Source organism: Chlamydomonas reinhardtii, chromosome 16 (genome assembly GCF_000002595.2).
Source record: "Chlamydomonas reinhardtii strain CC-503 cw92 mt+ chromosome 16, whole genome shotgun sequence".
Taxonomy (NCBI): domain Eukaryota; kingdom Viridiplantae; phylum Chlorophyta; class Chlorophyceae; order Chlamydomonadales; family Chlamydomonadaceae; genus Chlamydomonas; species Chlamydomonas reinhardtii.
This window is the reverse complement of record NC_057019.1, coordinates 4014297-4032599: the sequence shown is the minus strand read 5'-3', so window position 1 is coordinate 4032599 and position 18303 is coordinate 4014297. Positions and strand designations below refer to the sequence as shown.

At 65.0% G+C, this 18303-nt stretch overlaps 5 protein-coding genes across 7 annotated transcripts in view; 2 read left to right on the top strand and 3 right to left on the bottom strand.

Annotated features, from left to right (window-relative positions):
• Positions 1-1004: 1004 nt before the first annotated feature.
• On the top strand, positions 1005-2920 carry CHLRE_16g670200v5 (uncharacterized protein). The gene is made up of 4 exons (XM_001699125.2): positions 1005-1262; positions 1821-1921; positions 2039-2127; positions 2309-2920. Exons 1-4 carry the CDS (start codon positions 1227-1229, stop codon positions 2371-2373), a joined length of 291 nt encoding a protein of 96 aa, XP_001699177.1. The 5' UTR covers positions 1005-1226; the 3' UTR covers positions 2374-2920.
• A 2-nt stretch (positions 2921-2922) lies between these two features.
• CHLRE_16g670250v5 (uncharacterized protein) lies at positions 2923-4684 on the bottom strand. Its single transcript, XM_043071145.1, has one exon. It carries the CDS (start codon positions 4430-4432, stop codon positions 3329-3331), a length of 1104 nt encoding a protein of 367 aa, XP_042915806.1. The 5' UTR covers positions 4433-4684; the 3' UTR covers positions 2923-3328.
• Positions 4685-4784: 100 nt separating this feature from the next.
• Positions 4785-11170, top strand: CHLRE_16g670300v5 (uncharacterized protein). Of its 2 annotated transcripts, XM_043071146.1 has the most exons (11): positions 4785-4986; positions 5140-5249; positions 5864-6096; positions 6572-6739; positions 7033-7420; positions 7834-8062; positions 8235-8292; positions 8639-8751; positions 8959-9353; positions 9660-9829; positions 10148-11170. In XM_043071146.1, the coding sequence occupies exons 1-11, from the start codon at positions 4899-4901 to the stop codon at positions 10599-10601; spliced, it is 2406 nt and encodes an 801-aa protein (XP_042915805.1). In that variant the 5' UTR covers positions 4785-4898; the 3' UTR covers positions 10602-11170. The 2 variants fall into 2 exon arrangements, with proteins under 2 accessions (XP_042915805.1, XP_042915804.1); XM_043071147.1 differs by lacking the exons at positions 8235-8292; positions 8639-8751.
• A 2-nt stretch (positions 11171-11172) lies between these two features.
• On the bottom strand, positions 11173-16324 carry CHLRE_16g670350v5 (uncharacterized protein). Its single transcript, XM_001699184.2, has 9 exons — positions 15705-16324; positions 14900-15436; positions 14410-14510; positions 14171-14242; positions 13738-13816; positions 13307-13414; positions 12900-13169; positions 12571-12722; positions 11173-12116 (listed from the first exon to the last, which is right to left on the bottom strand). Exons 1-9 carry the CDS (start codon positions 16164-16166, stop codon positions 12020-12022), a joined length of 1878 nt encoding a protein of 625 aa, XP_001699236.2. The 5' UTR covers positions 16167-16324; the 3' UTR covers positions 11173-12019.
• An 84-nt stretch (positions 16325-16408) lies between these two features.
• Positions 16409-18303, bottom strand: part of CHLRE_16g670400v5 (uncharacterized protein) — a 7556-nt gene continuing 5661 nt past the window's right edge. For both annotated transcript variants that reach the window (XM_043071148.1, XM_043071149.1), the window contains exons 17-19: positions 17801-17942; positions 17333-17548; positions 16409-17068 (exon numbers count right to left, since the gene is read on the bottom strand). In XM_043071148.1, coding sequence (XP_042915803.1) covers positions 17022-17068; positions 17333-17548; positions 17801-17942 — 405 coding nt within the window. In that variant the 3' untranslated portion in view covers positions 16409-17021. The remainder of the gene's footprint in view (positions 17069-17332; positions 17549-17800; positions 17943-18303) is intronic.

The following is an 18303-nucleotide window of genomic DNA, read 5'->3' as shown; positions in this document are numbered from 1 at the left end:
TCTACCCTCCCGACGGTGCAGGGACGTGACGTCAACTCCGCAATCAACCAACGTCCGGCACGCGCTGGTGGAGATGCTGCTGGGGCACAAGCGACCTGCATCGCTGCAGACTGGCGGCGGCGGTGGCGGCGGCAGCAGGCGGCGGCGGCGGCGGCGGCGGCGGCGGCGGCGGCGGCGGCAGCAGCTGCGTAGCGGGGGCGCGTGCGCGCATCGTGGTAGCGGAGGCGGCGGGAAAGGCCACGTGGAGGAGGAGAGCGCAGCGCCGCCCAAGAAGCGGCGCAAGCGCGCAGGCTGAGGAGCCGGCTGGTGTCTAGGTAGCGGTCCGCGGTGGGGCTGGCAGGGCATGCGTAGCGGCATGACAAGTAGTGCGGCTTTTGACAACTGTGCTGTGTCTGCTGGCTGCGGTTGGCTCTGCGTGGCATCGCGATTGCTAGGCACCTGGTTTGGCTATGCGCCTGTGGAAACCGACCCCGGCTATGTCCGGGCGATGAGGTTGTTCGGCCTCAGACTGTGGAGGGGCTCGGCCCCTTTATTTTCCCGTGACCGGGTATCTGCTGGGGCGGCTGGCGTTCCCGGTTCCGCCGCCGTCACGTGTTGCGGCGGCAGGCTGGTAGAACATTCCCTGGTTGCGAGCGGTACTGCACCTGCATTCATGCACCGCCTTAATAAGAACCGCTCTGACCACACGAGCCCTCAGGAACGGCACCCGTCACCACCTGGACTACCAAACTCATGAAGCGGGCGGCCAAGCACGTTCTCGTAACGTGATCGAGAAGCCGATGGAACAGAGGGAAACAAACATTGGGGAAACAATTGTGGATGACAGCGCACGCTGGATGATAGCGTGTCTTCTTGATGAGCGTCGTATCCCCCAGGGTTTTGCCGGCTGCGGGATCAGGCGACGAGGGGGTCTCCACGGGCCTCGGAATGACACGTACCCGCCGGGTTCGATCGGACCGCGGCAAGCCTGCCGCGGCATCCATATGCTTATGTTATTTGATAAAAGCTAGGCAGTGCTGTATATGTGGACGTTGACACGGAGACCGACTGATACCTTGTCCACGTTTCTGCATCCAAGTAAAATTACTATTGGAAGCGTTAATCAAGGAGATTAGTCTGAAGCAAGAGTCCGAACTTTACACCTCTTTACATCGCCGCTCGCGTGGATTCCGCTGCTCTGGTTTGCTGCTGAGGCCTCAGCTCAACGCGGAGTGGCGCCAAGCTAAATGGTTTGCCAGGCCTGTGAAAAGAAGCTATCAAAGGTGAGGAACCAGTGCCACTGCGTGCCTTCTGGTCATCCTGCACGGTTTAGGAAGCGCATGAGACGGGCGAAAGGCAAATAGTTCTGGGCCGGGTATGCAAACATAAGTGTGCGGATGTCGACATGGGGACACAGGCATTGGGTACAGGTGCGTTTTGGGGTCCCAGGGGGAGGGGGTGCACCAGCGGTCGCCCACACGGGCCGTGGGATGGGTTCGGCACGCTCGGTGACAGTTGTCGCCCCCCGTACTTGTGTAAACTGATGTTCTACGTGCCTACGCGGGTCCGCCGGCGCGCTTTAGGCCGGGGGGTTCTGTTACGGCACCTGCACAAGCACAAAAGGCTAATGCGTTTACGCAGCCCGCTCAACGTACTGTGTAGTGCGACTCCAGGCTCCGGCTGGCACGCATTCAGGCAGGCAGGCACGGCGGACAGGGGCAATCCTGAGGGGCTTCGCCCTCCTGGATCAGGGAGGGAGCTCAGCCCAAAAAATGCGACATCATCATCGCTAAAAACAGGTATTGAAGTTCCGGTGCCGTGTCTAACTCCTTACCCTACAGGTTGCCTGCCCGGAAAAGTGGCGGGACAGCAAGGGTGATAAGCAGGGCGAGAGCAGCGGGCGCAAGGTCAACGAGAACAAGTTGCTCACAGGGGCAAAACGGTAAGCGGTATCTAGACGCCTGCAGCGGCGTACGGAGCAAAGACATGGCGTCTCGCAAGCTCGCAAGCCTGCATGGAAGGCAACAGTAACTTGTCCTGTGCGGGCCCTGTGCTGCAGATACCAACCATACACCAAGAAATGCAAGACGTGCAAACAGAACCTGCACCAAGACGGCCTGTACTGCCAGGCCTGCGCCTACGCTAAAGGTGAGGGGCGGGGCATGGCCACACAACGTTGGCGGTACAAGCAGCAGACAACGGGACATTCAGCCACGGGCTGCTAGTAGCCGGATGACTGGCAGATTGGCGGGAGCTGGGTACGTGCGTACAGCCCGCACCGCCCGATCCGTGCTTCTCAACGTTGCCCTGTCATGTTTGCTGCATGCAGGCCTATGCTCCATGTGCGGGAAGCAGATGCTGGATGTAACCAAGTACAAGCAGAGTGCGCAGTAGGGCCGTGCTGGGTATGATGGCGGCATGCGCGCCCGCCAGGTTACACCGTTGCCTGTATGTTGGTCACTGGTTGCGAGGTTTTGACCGTGGGCGGGGCTGTTTCATGGGTTAGGACGAGGTCTGTGCGCATGTCACGGTGCGTCTGACGAACATTGCATATGCGTTAAGTTTTGCTATCGCGAAGGTGACGTCTCTGGCACGTGCCGGAGGCAAGTTCAGGTTGACATAACCCGACCTGATTGGATACCCAGGGTCCCCCACCTAATGACTGCTGCTGAAAGATGCAAAGGCGATGAGGCAAGTTGCTGGGTGCCTGCCTGTTATTGCGACGCGTCCGGCTGGTATGGCTAGCATGAGCGGTTTATTGTAAGGGCTGTCATGTGCACTGTTATTGACGTGCGTTGCGGAACTAATGCGTACGTAGACCAGAGCGGAAGGCGGAGTGGGCTTGCAGGCGGCACGAGAGTAGGCAGTCAGTAGCGCAAGTTGCGAATTCAAATGTTACCTCGTAACCGACACTGCTAGGGCATTGTTGAAATTCACGCTGGAAGCCCGCTGCACTTCCGCTGCCGTCCACCCAGAGGCACCCCATACGTCTACAATTAAAGCCCACTGCTCATGAACTCATTGGATTGCAAAGCATTACAGCTGTCCTCGGGGAACCTTCCCAGTGCATGCGGCAGTAAATGCCAGCAGTGACATCCCAGTGCTTTAATGCTTGTGCAGGGGCGCGCAATGCAAACAGCAACCCGTTCCAGCCACGCCGTCTGCAACTTCTCCCACCCAAGCGTATTCGGCAGGCTAAGATCCACATCCGTTAGCGTGTCATGGCTCTGCAACCACGCCCTACAGTCTGAAATGTGCCAGTCGCATCCATGACAGCCCATTAACCAGCAGCAACACAGCGTGCGCATGCCATCAGCGCACACACGCATTATAAGCGCACTGCTGCTGTCTAAAGCGCAGCCGCCATGTCCGCCATCGCCGTGCCAGTTTCTGCTACTGCCGCCGCCGCCGCCGCCGCCCCGGCCATAGCCGCCGCCACATCGCCGGGCAGTTCCTGCGCCATCAGCACGTCCCGTTGCTGCAGCGCACCCTCCCCGCCATCACCCTCCATCCCCGCGCCAGCGCCGCCGGCGACACCCGCCACCCCAGTAGCTGCAGCCGCGGCCGCGGCTCCCGACGCCGCCGCCGCCAGCTCGCACACGGGCGTGGGCGGCGGGCAGCCCTCCGGCTGCAGCGGCGGGTAGGCGAAGTGCGGCCCGAAGTTGAGCGTCACGGTGGCGCCGTCGGTCTGCTCCGGCATGGTGTAAAGCGAGGCGGCGGGGTAGTACGTGCCCTCGTTGAAGTCGCGGAAGGCCACGCCCGCGTTGACGCCGTTGACGGCGAAGGCGATGACGGAGCCGGGCAGCGGCAGCGGGTCGGGCTCGGGGTCCTCGATGCGCATCCAGCGCCCCTTGTACTTGGCGTACTCGTTCTGCTGCGGCTCCAGCGTGCGGCCGCCGGGCGGCAGGTGGATATACATGCCCACCACGTCGCCCTCGCGGAAGCCCGCCCCACCCGGCATGTAGGGCTCGCGCAGGCCGTTGCTGACCTTGCTGCCGTCCACGTCGCGGAAGGCGAAGCCGAAGGTGTCGTAGCCCACCGGCGCCTGCAGCTCCGCGCGCCGCGTGCACCAACCCACGCGCGCGTGGCCGGTGCGGCCGAGCCGCGTGATGCGCACCTCGCAGTAGAGCGCGCCCTCGTGCGCGCCGTGGCTGGCGCGCGCGGTGCGGAAGCCCTTGTGCCCCGTCACCGACAGCCGGTCCTCGCCCAGCTGCAGCTGCGCGGCCTTGTGCACCTTCGACAGCAGAACCTTGGTAGGGTCGTCGAGCCCGTCCTTGACCGCGCCCTCGTAGCGCAGGCGCACCAGGTTGATTTTGTCCTTCACCTCCACCTCCTCCACCTGGGCAATCGGCCTGCCCAGGCCGTGGCGGCGACGCCCGCCCTTGGCATCAACCTGACCCTGCTTCTTGGAGCGACCCCCCTGGCCCTGTGCTCCTTGAGCCTTCGCGTCCATGCTGGGATCCCGGGCGATTGCGCGGGAGCTCTACGAGGCTAGCCGCTGCTTACGAGGAAGCCATCTGGTAGAGGTGCAGAATGTAAGGAATGGCCCGCACAGAGACGCAGAGCGTGCCAAACAGCACAATGCTCCTCTGCAGCTCCTGCTTGGCCTTCTTCTTGTCGGGGCGGCGAGGAGCAAACATGGTGGCGGTAGGCTGGCAAAATGTGAAAGAGTGTAGGACTAGACAGTTTAGCAGTAACCTTCGGCTAGGGATCGTGACAATACCTGCCCTGTTAGCCCGGGATGAAACCCGGCGCTCGGCATGCTTCATTTGCACCAGATCACAGCTCTCTTATTTAGAGTTACACGGACCGACTCGTTCAACCATTTCTTATCGCCGTCTAAAGCAATCGGCAGAAATCTAGAAGAAACAACAGCAACAACCCGTTGACGCGAGGGCCCGGCAAGGGCATTATCAGCTATGGACGTGGACAAGCCTGCTGAGCAACCGGTGGTGGGCCCCAAGGAGGGCACGCCCACTCCCGAGGCGCAGACTGCACCTGCTCCAGGTGCGCTGCCCTCGCAGCCTATGAGAGCTGCACAAGTAATTGTTGCGGTCATGCACATTATGGAGGCATGCAGCGTCATGGTCTGTCGTGCCAAGGAAGCCACTTTGCCTCCCGCGCCAAAGTGACTCTGAGACTGTGTGCCTGGCCGCGCAGCTCCCCCCAACCCCGACCTGGAAGCCTACAACCAAAAGTGGACGACTGTGCAGAACGACCCCCAGGACTTCAACAGCTTTACCGCACTGCTGGGCATCGCGGATCGCCTGGTGCGCAAGTAGCTGCAGGGGTAGTGGAGAGGGGTTGGGAGGTGGGCGCGGGACGGCGGGAGGGGTGGTGGGAGAGGGGCATTGGCAGAGGGCGGGCGGAGAGGGGCCGGTGGCAGAGGGGCGGTGGGAAGAGGGGCTGGGGGTGGGCTTGTTTGAACCGCCCCATGTAAACCAAGCACCACGGGCACGAGAGGAAGTGGGAGAGGGGGCGGCGGGACGGGGGGGAGCTGGCAGAGGGTGGTGGGAGCAGAGGCGGTGGGAGAGGGCATGTGCAAAGAGCTGTGCGCTAAGCACGGGTGTGGCAGTTGCGCCCCAGCCCGCTTGCATGTTGAATGGTGCTGTATGAGTGTAAGCTGAGGGACCATGAGCACATGCAAAAGGCAGCTGCCGGGATGATGGGGACAACCGCAGGCCGTGGCGCGGAGCGCCCAGGCAGACGCTGAGGCGCGACCCTAATACGGCCCAGCCCAACCCCAACAGCCCCTTTTGCTCCTTATCCCCTTGAGACACAAACACACACACACACGCACACACACACACACACACACACACACACACACACACACACACGCACACACACGCACACACACACACACACACACACACACACACAGGAGGATGTGGAGAAGGTGCGCGCCGCCTACGACGCCTTCCTGGCCGAGTACCCGCTGTGCTACGGCTACTGGAAGAAGTACGCGGACGCGGAGCTGCGGCACGGCAGCGCCGAGGCGGCGGCGGCGGTGTACGAGCGCGGCGTGGTGGCCACGCCGTACAGCGCTGACCTGTGGGGGCACTACGCCGCCTTCAAGAAGGGGCTGCCGGACGCCAACCCCGAGGACGTTCGCGGGTGAGGGGGAGAGGGGAGGGGAGGGGAGGGGAGGGGAGGGAAGGGGAGGGGAGGGGAGGGGAGGGGAGGGGAGGGAGGGGAGGGGAGGGGCAATGCGCCAATGCAGCTGGGTCGAAGGTGGAGCGGCGTGCTGCAGCTTTACATGCAGCGCCCAGAGTCGCCGGCGGGAGGGGATGATTAGCGTTTGGGGCGGGGGCGGTAGCGACGAGGCGGATTGGGTGAGAAAGGAATCGGGACTGGCGGGCGGGTTAAGGTTGCTTTCTGAGGCGTACGCCCGGATGGAGCACATCACGCAGGGGAGAGGGTGGTGCAGACGAGTCGGCCCAGCAGGGCGGGGTTGCCCGGAGGCACCGCGGCTTCGCGCCTCACGCCTCGCGCCCCGCTCTCTTCCTTTCAATACCCGCAAGCCGTGTCCCTCCCTCCCTTCCCGCCCGCTCCCGCGCCTCCCCACTCGCCCGCCCGCCCGCACCCGCAGCGTGTACGAGCGCGGCCTGGCCTACGTGTGCACCGACTTCAACAGCCACGGGCTGTGGGACAAGTACCTGGCCTTTGAGGGCGAGCAGGCCTCCACGCTGCACGTGTCCAGCCTCTACTGCCGCCTGCTGGCCTGCCCCGTGCGCGAACTGGACCGGTACTACACCAGGTACGGGCGTGTGGGGGGAGGAGAGGGTGTGCGCGCGTGCGTGTGTGTATGTGTGCGTGTGTGGCTGTGGCTGTGCGTGTGTGCGTGTGTGGCTGTGGCTGTGCGTGTTTGGGTTGGGAGGAGGTGGGTGGAAAGGGCGGCTGGTTTCAACGCAAACGGAACGAGACCTTCAACCCGAAAGCAGTCCAGGTGAAGTGGTCAAGCCCGCTTCTCACCTTCCACAGCGTTCCCCACCACCCCGCCTCATTCCCCATGCCCACATGCTCCCGCCCGCCTTCCCGCCCTGCCTGCAGCTTCAAGAGCTACGTGGGCCCGCTGGCGGCGGCGCAGGTGGTGCTGCCGCACGATTTTGACTCCATCCGGCTGCGCCTGGAGGCGGAGGCAGCCGCCAAGGCCAAAGAGGCGGCGGAGGCTAAGGAGGCGGCGGAGGCTGCCAAGCAGGCGGCGGAGGCCGCTAAGAAGGAGCAGGAGGCTGCCGCGGAGGTGAAGAAGGAGGAGGCCGCCGCGGAGGGCGCGGAGGGCGCCGAGGTTAAGATGGAGGAGGCCGGCGCGGAGGGCGCAGAGGTGAAGAAGGAGGAGGGCGGTGAGGGCGGCGCGCCGCCGCCTCCGCCCGCCAATGGCGAGGTGAAGGGCGAGGAGGCCAAAGAGCCGGCGGCGGTGACGGACGACGACATCAAGCAGGTGGGCCGCGGCGGTATTGGGGTTGAGGGCGCGTAGAGGGAGGGTAGAGAGGGCGTGAAAGGAGGACGACAGCTGCGGGTTAGTGATGACTTCGGCCCGGGGGCGCATGTGGCTACTTCGTCGTCCGGCTCACGCCGCAGCGCACACCTCAGTCCCCGAATCCCCACCCGCACACTTCTCCCCACCGCGCCCTGCACAACAGCGCACGCCGCTCCACACCCAGGCCCCCTTCCCTTCATGGACTCAGTTCAGCGCTGCGCCGTTTCAGCACTTCCCGCCTGTTAACTACCGTAATCATGCCCTGACCACGCACCCACACACCTCTTCACCGCGCCCACCACAACCTCGCAACCCCCACTGACGCCCTCCCTCCACAACCCCTGCGAACCCCTCCACCTCCAAATCCCGCACAGGCCTGGCTGAAGCAGCAGGAGGCTGTGTACGAGGCCACGCGCGCCGAGCTGGCCAAGCGGCGGCCCTTCGAGGAGGCGGCGCGGCGGCCCTACTTCCACATCAAGCCGCTGGACGGCGTACAGCTGTTCAACTGGATCAAGTACCTGGACTTCATGGAGGGGCGCGGCGAGCCCACCGCCACGCAGACCGTGTACGAGCGCTGCCTCGTGGCGTGCGCTAACTACCCGGGTGGGTCCGGGGAGGGGGCCAAGGGGCATCGAGAAGGGCCACGGCGCATGGGGCAGGGCGGGGCGCGGCAGGCTCAGCACGCATTTGGGCTGTTCTACGCTGCTCGCGTTCTGTGTGTTGTGCTTGGTGCTGGCGCTGTGCCGCGACGGACGGGTGAATGTGACTCTTGCAGGCGAAAGCAGCAGCCGCCACCGCCGCCACCGCTGCGGCCCTCCGGCCTCGCCGGTCCGGCCGATAGCCGCACTGCTGCCGCACTGCCGCACGCACTGACCCTGACAGAGCCCCGGTATGCGAATCGCATCTGCCGCAACGCAATAAGTAGCGTTATCCATCTCGCTCTCGGGGGACGCACTGCCTGTGAAGTAGGCCCTTGTTCGCACATCTCCGCCAACCCTAGTTTCACCGGACCTCCGTGTCCCTCCTCCCCTCCACGCGCCGCGTGCCGGCTCGGCACGTCAGCAGAGAGCACGCACCCGCAGCAGCGACAGCATTGGCAGCAGCAGTAGCAGCAGCAGCGGGAGCAGCAGGGGCGTAGCCCACCATGACCGCACTGGCGGCGCCGCCTCGGGGAGGCAGAGAGCAGCAGCTCGCCACGTGTGGGCCAGAGGCATGCGGCAGCCAGCCACCGGGGCAGCAGCAGCAGCAACAGGGAGCGCAGAGGGGGTCCTGTGTCTGGTGTGTGCGCCTCGGTATGTGGCGCCGCCGCGCCTTTTTCGCATCGCTAGCTACGTTACCTTTCTTTGCCGCAACACGTTTCGGGGAAGCGCGCAGCACTCGCACCGCCGCAGCAAGCCCCCCGCACTGTGCTCCACCTGCCTCCCTGACCCTCCTTCCTCCCTCCCTGCCTCCCCCCTTCCTCCCTTCGTTCCCTGCCCCTGCACCTCCGCGCCGCACAGAGTTCTGGCAGCGCTACGTGCGCTACCTGGAGGCGCGCGGCGACGAGGCTGGCGCCAAGGCGGCGCTGGACCGCGGCGTGCTGGTGTTCTGCAAGCGCCGTCCCGAGATGCACATGTTCGCGGCGCACTGGGACGAGCTGCACGGCGACATCGCCGGCGCCCGCGCGCGCTACGTGCACCTGCTGACGCACGTGTCGCCGCGCCTGATCGAGGCCGTCACCTCTGCCGCCAACTTCGAGCGACGCCAGGGCGACCTGGCCGCAGCCAACAAGTACCTGAGCGATCTGACGGAGGAGGAGCGCAGCAAGGAGGGCAGCCGCATCTACCCCTTCCTGGCCATCCACCTGGCGCACTTCCTGCGCCGCCACTCGGGAGACCTGGCGGCCGCGCGCAAGGTGCGGGCGCGGGTGATGAGGGGAGGGGAGGGGAGGGGAGGGGAGGGGAGGGGAGGGGAGGGGAGGGGAGGGGAGGGGAGGGGAGGGGAGGGGAGGGGAGGGGAGGGGAGGGGCTTGCGCGGACCAGAGCGAGGGAGACATCGAACGTCGCACTCCGCCCCCGCTCCATCTGCCCTTACCCCAGCATAACCCCGCCGGCAGTCTACCTCGCTACACTCCCCTGCACCATCTTTGCAACCCCTGCATACATGTCGTTGCACCACCTCACCCCACGACCTCACCCCACGACCTCACCCCCATACACAGGTCCTGGACGACGCGCTGGAGCAGTGCCCGGGCGTGCGCAGCCTGTGGGAGGCGGCGGTGCACTTTGAGGAGCTGGCGGGCGGCCCCGAGGCGGTGGCGCGGGCACTGGACCTGTACGACCGCGCCACGGCGCCGCCGGCGGAGGGCACCACCGCGGCGGTGGCGGGCAAGTGAGTGTGGGGGCGGTGCGGGGGCAGGGGGTGGAGGTAGGGGCAAGGTGGTCTGGGAGGCCAGCGAGGATATGGGGAGGTCGTGGGAGAGGGGAGGGTGGAATGGCAAACTAGCAGCGCTGCGGCTGCAAGGCGGTGAGCGAGCGAGTGAATGCCTTCTCTCCCGGTGGGGCCAGGTCGTGGGCCCAGGTGGAGCTCTGTGACCATGCTGCTCCCAGCAACCACCAGCACGACACCCCACCGCCGCACCTGCCCCCGCCCTTCAAACCCCGCTTCGCCCTCTGACCTCGCCCCCCTGGCCTCCTCCCGCCTGGCCAGGTCTCTGCCGGAGCGCGACCGCGAGGAGCTGTCCGCCCGCTCCGTGGACTTCGCCGACATGTACGGCACCCCGCAGCAGCTCAAGGCCGCATGCGACCGGCACGCGCAGCGCTTCATGCTGCCAACCACCGTCACCGCCGAGGCGCGCGCCGCCACCAGCAGCAAGCGCGCCAATGAGGGCGGCGCAGGAGGCGGCGCCGCCGCCAAGGCGCCGCGCCTGGACCACGGCCACCACCATGCGCCGCCGCCGCCGCCCATGGCGGCGGCGCAGCCGGCGGCGGCGGCGCACCACGCGATGGCGGCGGGGCACCATGCGGCGGCGTACGGCGCGTACGCGCAGGCGCCGGCGGCGGCCGCCGCCTCGGCGGCGGCGTACTCGCAGTACTACGGGCAGTACGGCGCCGCGCAGCAGTACCCCGCTTACGGTTACGGTTACTCGGGCTACGGGTACTGAAGGCTGCGGCGTGCGGCGGCGCGGCGTGCGCAGTGCAGTGCAGTGCGGCGGCGGCGACGGGAATCGGGGCGTTTCGTACAGTATTTCATTGTGGGGTTGGGCTGTGTGCCGGTGTGTATGTGAGTGGTGACTGCGAATGCTTGTCGGGGTCGATAGGTAGAGATGTGGGCTTGACGAGCTGTCCTACGAGAGGTCGGTGGCTTTACGCTGCCGGGTTTTGACCAGACTGTGCGAATGCCTTCTGGGCGCTGACACAAACCACTTCGCTAACCTCATCTCGCACAGCCTGATGAGGCAGGGCGGCAGACAAGTGCGTGCTTGCAAGGAGGAAGGGCATGTGTGAGCAGCAGCACGTGCACGCGCATGCGCGCGGGGAGCGTGTGGGCTGGTAAGTGATGTAACAGCATGCTGGGTCTGCGAGCTGTGTGACTGGGTGTTGCGGGCGCTGGCGTGCTGGGCCGACGGCGCAGCTGCCATGGCAAGCTCGAGGCTGCCGCGCTGAGTTTGTGATGGGCACAGACACGAAACGACGAGACGTGCAGCACTGCTGCAAATCTGCAAATGTGGGTTGCCAACCGGCATCGGACAATCCACAGGTCACGAGTCCACAGCCTCACGCCAGCAATACCGTCGGGTTCGACGTAGTCCTGTACTGCATTCAGCATTCCTGCTCCTTGTCAATACAGTAGCCCCCCGAGCCCCGGCCAGCCCTGCCGGAACGCATTTGCGGTTCTCCTTCCCTCGAGTGTCTCCGTACCGGTCCGTACTCAGTGTTGACAACATTTGAGTGTGACATTAGTCACGTTACGCATGAGGGACAGGCCAAGTGGCCAAGCGTGGCCTGGGTCAGCCCCGCCCTTGCGGCCACGACATCTGGGCAGGGCTGGCATGTTCGGGGAGCGGCGGGCAACGGGCCCCAATGTAGGCCCTCAGGCGAGGAAGTTTGGGCGTTTCCGGGGTTGCGTTCTTGCTGCGTGGTGCTGCATACGGTCCCCAAGCATGCTAACTACCCTTTCCTGGGGCCCCTGCATCTGGGTCGTCGCCTCGTCGGTGGGCATGAGTCCTTCAATCACAAGTCAGGTTCCACAAGGTTCCATACAAGATGGCACACATGGCGCTCCACACGGTTTGGAAATTACGGGGGCCTTGTACACGCACTCTGATTCCACACAGGACCAGCGCCTACGCGCTGTCGCCCGCACCACCGGTCTTCCACCGCCCGGCCGTGCCCCTTGCAAGGCTGCCGCTCCTGCTCCTGCCGTGGCGCTACTGCTACTCCTGCTACTGCTACTGCCGCTCCTGCCGTGGCGCTACTGCTCCTCCTGCTACTGCTCCTGGTACTGCCGCTCCTGCCGTGGCGCTACTGCTACTGCCGCTCCTGCCGTGGCGCTACTGCTACTGCCGCTCCTGCCGTGGCGCTACTGCAGCCGGGCGGCCCGCAGCAGGGCTCCCAGCAGCTCCGACTGCGACATGAGCGCCCCGGGCTGCAGCAGCCGGATGACGCGCCAGCCGGGCCTGTGGACGTGTGGCAGGGGGAGGGGGCACGTATGGGGGGGGCAGCGGGGGCGTGTGGGTGAGTGCGTGTGTGTACGTGTCAAAGGGTGAAGTGGACTCCAAGCTCGTAAACCGCCGCTTGCCGCCGGACAAATGCAACACGCGCACCGGTACGGCGTGGAATTGCGGAATTCCCCCCCTGCATCCTGTACCGCTTTTCCAAACATCCCTGCAACCCCCCCCCCCCGCCACCGCGCCCGGGCGGCGACATTTATCGCTGGCGCCGTTCGCCCAGATGCTCCACGACGCCTCGGCCCACCTCCCATAAGTAGTATCGCTTGCAACTAACACCTCTACCTGTGCTCCGCGCGTCTTGGTTGGTTTCGGTTTCGTTTGGGCTGGTATCCACGACACCCCCTATAAACAGCCCAAAAGCACCTACCCCAGCCCTCGACCCCAGCCCTCCCGCCCTCACCCCTGCGTCATGAGCAGATAGGGCGCATTGCCCGGGTCCGCCACCACACTGGCCGCACCCAGCGCCAGGCTCTGCGCCAGCCGCGCCCGCAGCAGCAGCGGCAGCGCCGACAGCTCGGACGGCTGCAGCACCACGTGGCGGCTGTAGCCGGCCTGTGTGTGTGTGGGGGGGGGGGGGTGGTGGTGAAGTGGAGGGGGCAGGTGGCGGGAGGCGAGGCACGGGCATTGAGGAAGGAAGTATCCGGAAAAGGAGGCTATCGCCAAAGTACGTCAGCTCGCTAAGAGCCGGCGTGCCACAAACATTCCAATCAGCAGGTCATAACCGCTCACCAGGATCAGTCCGGCCGCTGACAGCAGCCGCAGCAGCAACGCCTTATCGCTCTCCTCCTCTACCCCCTCCACTCCCTCGCCCAGAGCCGCCCCAGGCACAGCATCCTCCACGGTCCCTCCCTGCTGCCCCTGCTGCTGCCCGTGCTGCTGCCCCTGCTGCTGCCCGGCGAGGAAGCCGGCTGCCTCCTCCGGCGTGCGCAGGGGCGGCCGCATGGGGCGCTGCAGTGCCAGCAGCATTGCGTACAGACTGGAGATGGCCACCTCACACACCTGCGGGCGTTTGGGTGCGTGTTAGGGTGAGGTGTGTGTGTATGGTGTGTGTGTGTGTGTGTGTGTGTGTGTGTGTGTGTGTGTGTTTGTGTACCGCCGGTAACCCCACGCCACGTGTACATGTTCTTCGTGCTCACCCGGGGCATCTCGCTCATGTCGCCGAAGTCGATGACGCCCGCCGCCTGTGCGGCCGAGTCGGGGCCCGTGATCACCACGTTGTCGTCGTTGGCGTCCGCGTGACACACCTGCGGCGGCGGCGGCGGCGGCGGGGGAAGGGCCGGGGGGGGGATGCCAAGATGGTTGGACAAGCGGTACAGGATGCACTGCGACAGGGCGGGAGCGGGAGGCTGTTTGCACCAGTCCCACAGGGGTTCATGTTCAAACCTTCGCATAGCCGCGCTTACAGCACTGAGGCACGAGGGACCTGGGGCTACAAAGCCCAAGAAGGGCCCAGGAAAGGCGTTTTGCCACGATATTCACAAACACACGCACACGCTCACGCACACACACACACACACACACACACATACATACATACATACACACACACACGCGCGTTGGCACGCACCTGCCGGGGCAGGCGCTGCGGGTCACTGAGCATGTCCGCCGCCGCCTCCAGGTCGGCCGCCGCCTGGAGCAGCAGCAGCCTGGAGGGGTGGGGGCGGCAAGGTCGAGGGGTGAAGGGTTGAGGCAGGGTCAGGCGCGTGCATGCACACACACACACAGGCACACACACACACACACACACACACACACACACACACACACACACACACACACACACACACACACACACACACACACACACACACACACACACACACACACACACACACACACACACACACACACACACACACACACACACATACACACACACACACACACACACGCAGGCACACATACACACACAGGCACACATACACGCAGACACAAGCTCAGCCATACCCAGTCCCCTCGTGTTGTTCCCAAATAAATTGCTGCGGCCTGTTGCGGCTTACTTGCGCTCCGGCTCGAAGGCGCCGATGTGCGGCACCAGGCGCCGCAGCACCGCCGCGCCCATCTGCGGGTGCCTACAGACAGACAGCCCCCGCAGCCGCAATGATCCGACGAGATCATCAGCAAATGGATGGTTGCGTGGATGGGTGGCTGAGAGGGTGCGGACGGCCACAACAGCAAAGTCAAGATGATGGAGCCCTCGTGCCCTTGGTGCCCGTCCCACACCGCACACCGCCCCCACCAGTCGTGTGTGGCTCCCTGCAGCGCCGGCGGCCGCCAGCCCGACAGGCCGCACGTGACCCGCCCCAGCAGCTCCCCCAGGGACACCAGCAGCCCCGGGGTCTGTGTGTGAGGCGCGACGTGAGGGGGGGGGGCAGGTGAGCGCGTAAGAGTTGTTGGTCTCCCGCGCTCTTTTCCCGCCTCTCTCTTCAATGGTGTCTACGACAATGCCCCACGCCCCCTCTGCTCCGTGTGAGGACGAGGTTCGGTGTGGGGGGCAGGTGACCGCGTGGTAAGAATGATGTGAACGAGCATGTGCACCTCAGCCTGGTGCCAACGGGCACTGGCAGCGGCTTGCTGTGGCCGCCCTCCCCATTCCACACGGCACCCTTGTACGTCAGCTCGCGCCCGCATAATACCCGCCCCCGCACCCCATGTCGTTGGTATCCTTGTTTGGAATGGCGAAAACAACCCCCCCTCCCTCCCCCGCACCAGGTGTGTCACTGCCGCACCAGGTGTGTTACTGCCGACATCATGCGCCCTGGCACGTAGCTCAGACAGCGCACCGCGTGCCAATGGTAGTGCTCCGCCGCCGCCTCCGCCACCTCCGCCTCCGCTGCGCCGCCGCTGCAGCATGTGCAGGGCAGCCAGGCCCAGCCGCTGAGACCCGCCACACCCGCGCGTGCGCCGGTGGCCCCGATGGCCCCGACGTCCGCATCAGCGCCGTTGCTGCTACTGCCATAGCCGTAGCTGTCGGCTGTGTTGGCGCCGGCGCTGGCGGTGGCGGTGGCACCAGGGCCGCCTGGGGGAGGGGCGGCTGCCACCAGGCAGGGCACGTGCACGGCCTCGCCTCCGGAGCTGCTGCCGCTGCCTCCACCATTGCATTGCCGCGGCCGTGCCTGCTCCTGCTGCTGCTGAGAAGAAGCGGGCGGGGGCGGGGCCGGGGCCGGGGGCGGGGGCGGAGACGGGGTCAGGGGCGGGCACGGCTGCAGGGGGGTGTTGGTGGCCACCCCGGCCGCCGCCAGCCGTAGCATGGCCTCATCCATGGCCTGTGGGGAGCAGCGAGAAGCGGGAGGTGCTCATGTCTTGTAGGGCACGGGCCGAGCCAGGTCTGTAACGTTAGAGCAGTGCACCGCCGGGATTAGGCCTTCATCGCACAACGGCTGTTGTCCGTTGTGACTGCTTTCCTGATTACGCCTGGCTTCGTCGATTGCTGAGTAACGGCGCGTTTTCACACGTCGTGAGTAGCGCGTACCGTTCAACACAAACGCGCGCCAGCGTGGCCGCACGCCCGCCCCTCCACATGCGCAAACGCACCTGCAGCTGCGCCCTGCGCTCGTTGTCACGAGAATTGTGAATCTTAAGCACAACACGCCCCCAGCGCCCCGCCTCGCTGCCACTGCCTCCAACGCCTCCACCGCCTCCACCACCACCGTCGGCAGCATCGACGCTGCTAGCAACACCTGCACCCGCTCCCGCGCTGCTGCTGCTGCTGCTGCCGTTGCCGCTGCTGTTGCCACTGCTACTGCCACTACCGCCGCCGTCCAGCACGATGAGGAAGTTGCGATCATCGTAGCTCGGCAGCTCTATACAGGGTTCTATAGCTGAGCATGGTGCTGAGGCCGCAACAGGCGCGAGGCCGAATAGCTGCCAGGCCAGGCTCAGGGCGACGGCGGGGGTCACGAGCGGGCGGTGGCCCTCGCGATGGTGCCGCTGCTCTGACTGCTGCTGGTCAGTGTTGTCACCGCATGCGAGTAAACGTGGCTCGGCGACCTCCATATTTTGGTTTGCAGGTTCTCACGTCAGGTGCAGCGAAACAGGCGAAAGAACTTGGCATCAAGCTGTGACATGTGTTTGTCGTTGTTAATCTGCACGGTAATTGTAAAGTGGAATGAAAGCTTTGCATATAAAGCGAGCCTCGCGAACAGTCGCATCTGACGAGGAAGAGCCCATGCGTGTCGAGCGCTAAAACGCGACCTAACGGCGACCTTAGCCGTCCAACCCGATGAGCGCCCGTGTCTTCGATTCGGGGTTTACACAGCTCGGGACTGCCGCCCACACCGTTTATCAGACTGCATGCATGCAATGCCATACTCCCGGGCGTGCCGCCAGTAGTCGCACGTCCTCATCTCCGCGCTACCGGTACAAGCCTGCGCCTTCCATCCAGCCTGCTCGTGCAGCCTTCCCGCTGCCTCCCGCCCAAAACGCAACTCACACCCGCAACCGTCACGCATGCAACCATAGCTCTGGGGGTACTCTTCTCGGGGGTTCCACTCTCGCCTCACACGCCGACACCGCCGTCCGCACCAACACGGTGCCGCTTCATGCCTTGCCCCGGCTCTGAGCGCAGCTCACCGCCTTGCTTACGTACACGCACTGGCCTCACATCAAGCCCGCTAAAATGCAACCGCATGCAATCATCGTTGATACTTCCCAACAAAGACTGTAACCGCACAATGATACAGCCGCCAGCCGTGGTCCAACCCAGCTCCAACCGTTCTTACTCGTCTTACTCGCCACGTCTGCACACCTTTGCGCCCGACCCTGCTCAAACAACATCGGTGCTGCCCCACCGTGGCACTGCTAGCTTCCCAAGCCGGCCGCAGCCTCCTGCCCGCCTCGTCATTCTCCGCCTTAGTCGATGACCTTGGGGCCAGATGGCTCGGACGCAAGCTTGTTGCCTGTGCGCCAGTGAGGGGGTGGGGTAGGGAGGGGTGCGATGAGCGGTGGGTTTCGTGCGCCGTCACGGCACAGGCTGGTGCGCACGCAGGAGCCTTGACGACCCTGTACTGCCGCCCACGGCAGCAAATGCACGGTCCACATCAACACCCTCCGCGCCCGCTCTCCGCGCCATGCCACCCCATCACGACGACGCCACCCCTCCACACCAATCCACCACCTTCCATTCCACGCACCACCCTTCAAAACCTCCTGACGCCACTCACCCGCAGAGCGCAGGGAATCCTGGATGTTCTTGGCCACATCCTTGCCGCTGGGGCGACCCTTCTTGTCCCACACGTACCACGACCCGCCCACCACCGCCGCCGCCACCATGATGCCGGCGCTGGTCAGCAGCGCCACCTTGCGCGTGTCGCGGCTGGTGGCGGTGCCGCCGCCCGCCAGGCCCTGCTCCAGACTGTCGGCGGCGCCCACTGTCTTGGCTGCGTGTGCGCGCGCGTGTGTGTGTGTGTGTGTGTGCAGGGTGAGCGAGTGGGCGTGTGCGCGTGTGTGCGTGCAGGGGGAGTGGGGGTCGAGTGCTGCCGAAGGCGTCAAGTTCAAGGCGCTGTGTCAAACCTCCCAAGCCACACCCAGCAATACCCAAGCCAAAACCTGCAGCTAGCAGTGTCTGCGGGCGCGCGGCACCCGACCCTTCACACACGCAAACCCACCGACCGCGCCGCCAGCTCACTCACACTCGGCCTTGCTGGCCCCCCAGCGCAGGGCGCTGCCGGTGCTGATGGCGGCGTCCTTGACGCCCTCCAGCGCCCGCCGCACGCCGCGCTTGGCGCCGTGCTCCACGTCCTCCACCAGGTCCTCCGCACCGCGGGCCACATTCTGAAGGGGGGAGGAAAGCGGGATGCAAGGGAGGCAGGGAGAGGAGGGAAGGAACGGAGGGATTCATTTGAAGGAGTACGGCTCACGCGGGAGGGTAGCGCGCGATGCTGAACATGCACACAGGCTCTGCATGGCCCATTTGCCCCGAAGGCCAGGCTCGTGGCTGCTTCTAGTGACGGACACGTGGCTGCTTCTAGTGACGCCTCTAGTGACGGACACAAACAACACCGCACACACACACATACACGTACAAAACAACACACGCACACACACATATACACACATCTGTACTCCCCCACCCTGTACTCCGCTAGTTTAGCTTAGTTTAGGCTGGTGTTCGCAGAGCACCCCCCCCCCCCCC

Coding starts and splice junctions, on each gene's coding strand:
- CHLRE_16g670200v5 (XM_001699125.2), top strand. CDS start 1,227: ATGGTTTGCCAGGCCTGTGAAAAGAAGCTATCAAAG. Junction 1,263..1,820: donor GTGAAAAGAAGCTATCAAAG/GTGAGGAACCAG, acceptor CTTACCCTACAG/GTTGCCTGCCCGGAAAAGTG. Junction 2,128..2,308: donor GGCCTGCGCCTACGCTAAAG/GTGAGGGGCGGG, acceptor TGCTGCATGCAG/GCCTATGCTCCATGTGCGGG.
- CHLRE_16g670250v5 (XM_043071145.1), bottom strand. CDS start 4,432: ATGGACGCGAAGGCTCAAGGAGCACAGGGCCAGGGGGGTCGCTCCAAG.
- CHLRE_16g670300v5 (XM_043071146.1), top strand. CDS start 4,899: ATGGACGTGGACAAGCCTGCTGAGCAACCGGTGGTGGGCCCCAAGGAG. Junction 5,250..5,863: donor TGGGCATCGCGGATCGCCTG/GTGCGCAAGTAG, acceptor ACACACACACAG/GAGGATGTGGAGAAGGTGCG. Junction 9,354..9,659: donor ACCTGGCGGCCGCGCGCAAG/GTGCGGGCGCGG, acceptor CCCCATACACAG/GTCCTGGACGACGCGCTGGA.
- CHLRE_16g670350v5 (XM_001699184.2), bottom strand. CDS start 16,166: ATGGAGGTCGCCGAGCCACGTTTACTCGCATGCGGTGACAACACTGAC. Junction 14,243..14,409: donor CAGGGAGCCACACACGACTG/GTGGGGGCGGTG, acceptor GTCTGTCTGTAG/GCACCCGCAGATGGGCGCGG. Junction 12,117..12,570: donor TATCTGCTCATGACGCAGGG/GTGAGGGCGGGA, acceptor ACACGTCCACAG/GCCCGGCTGGCGCGTCATCC.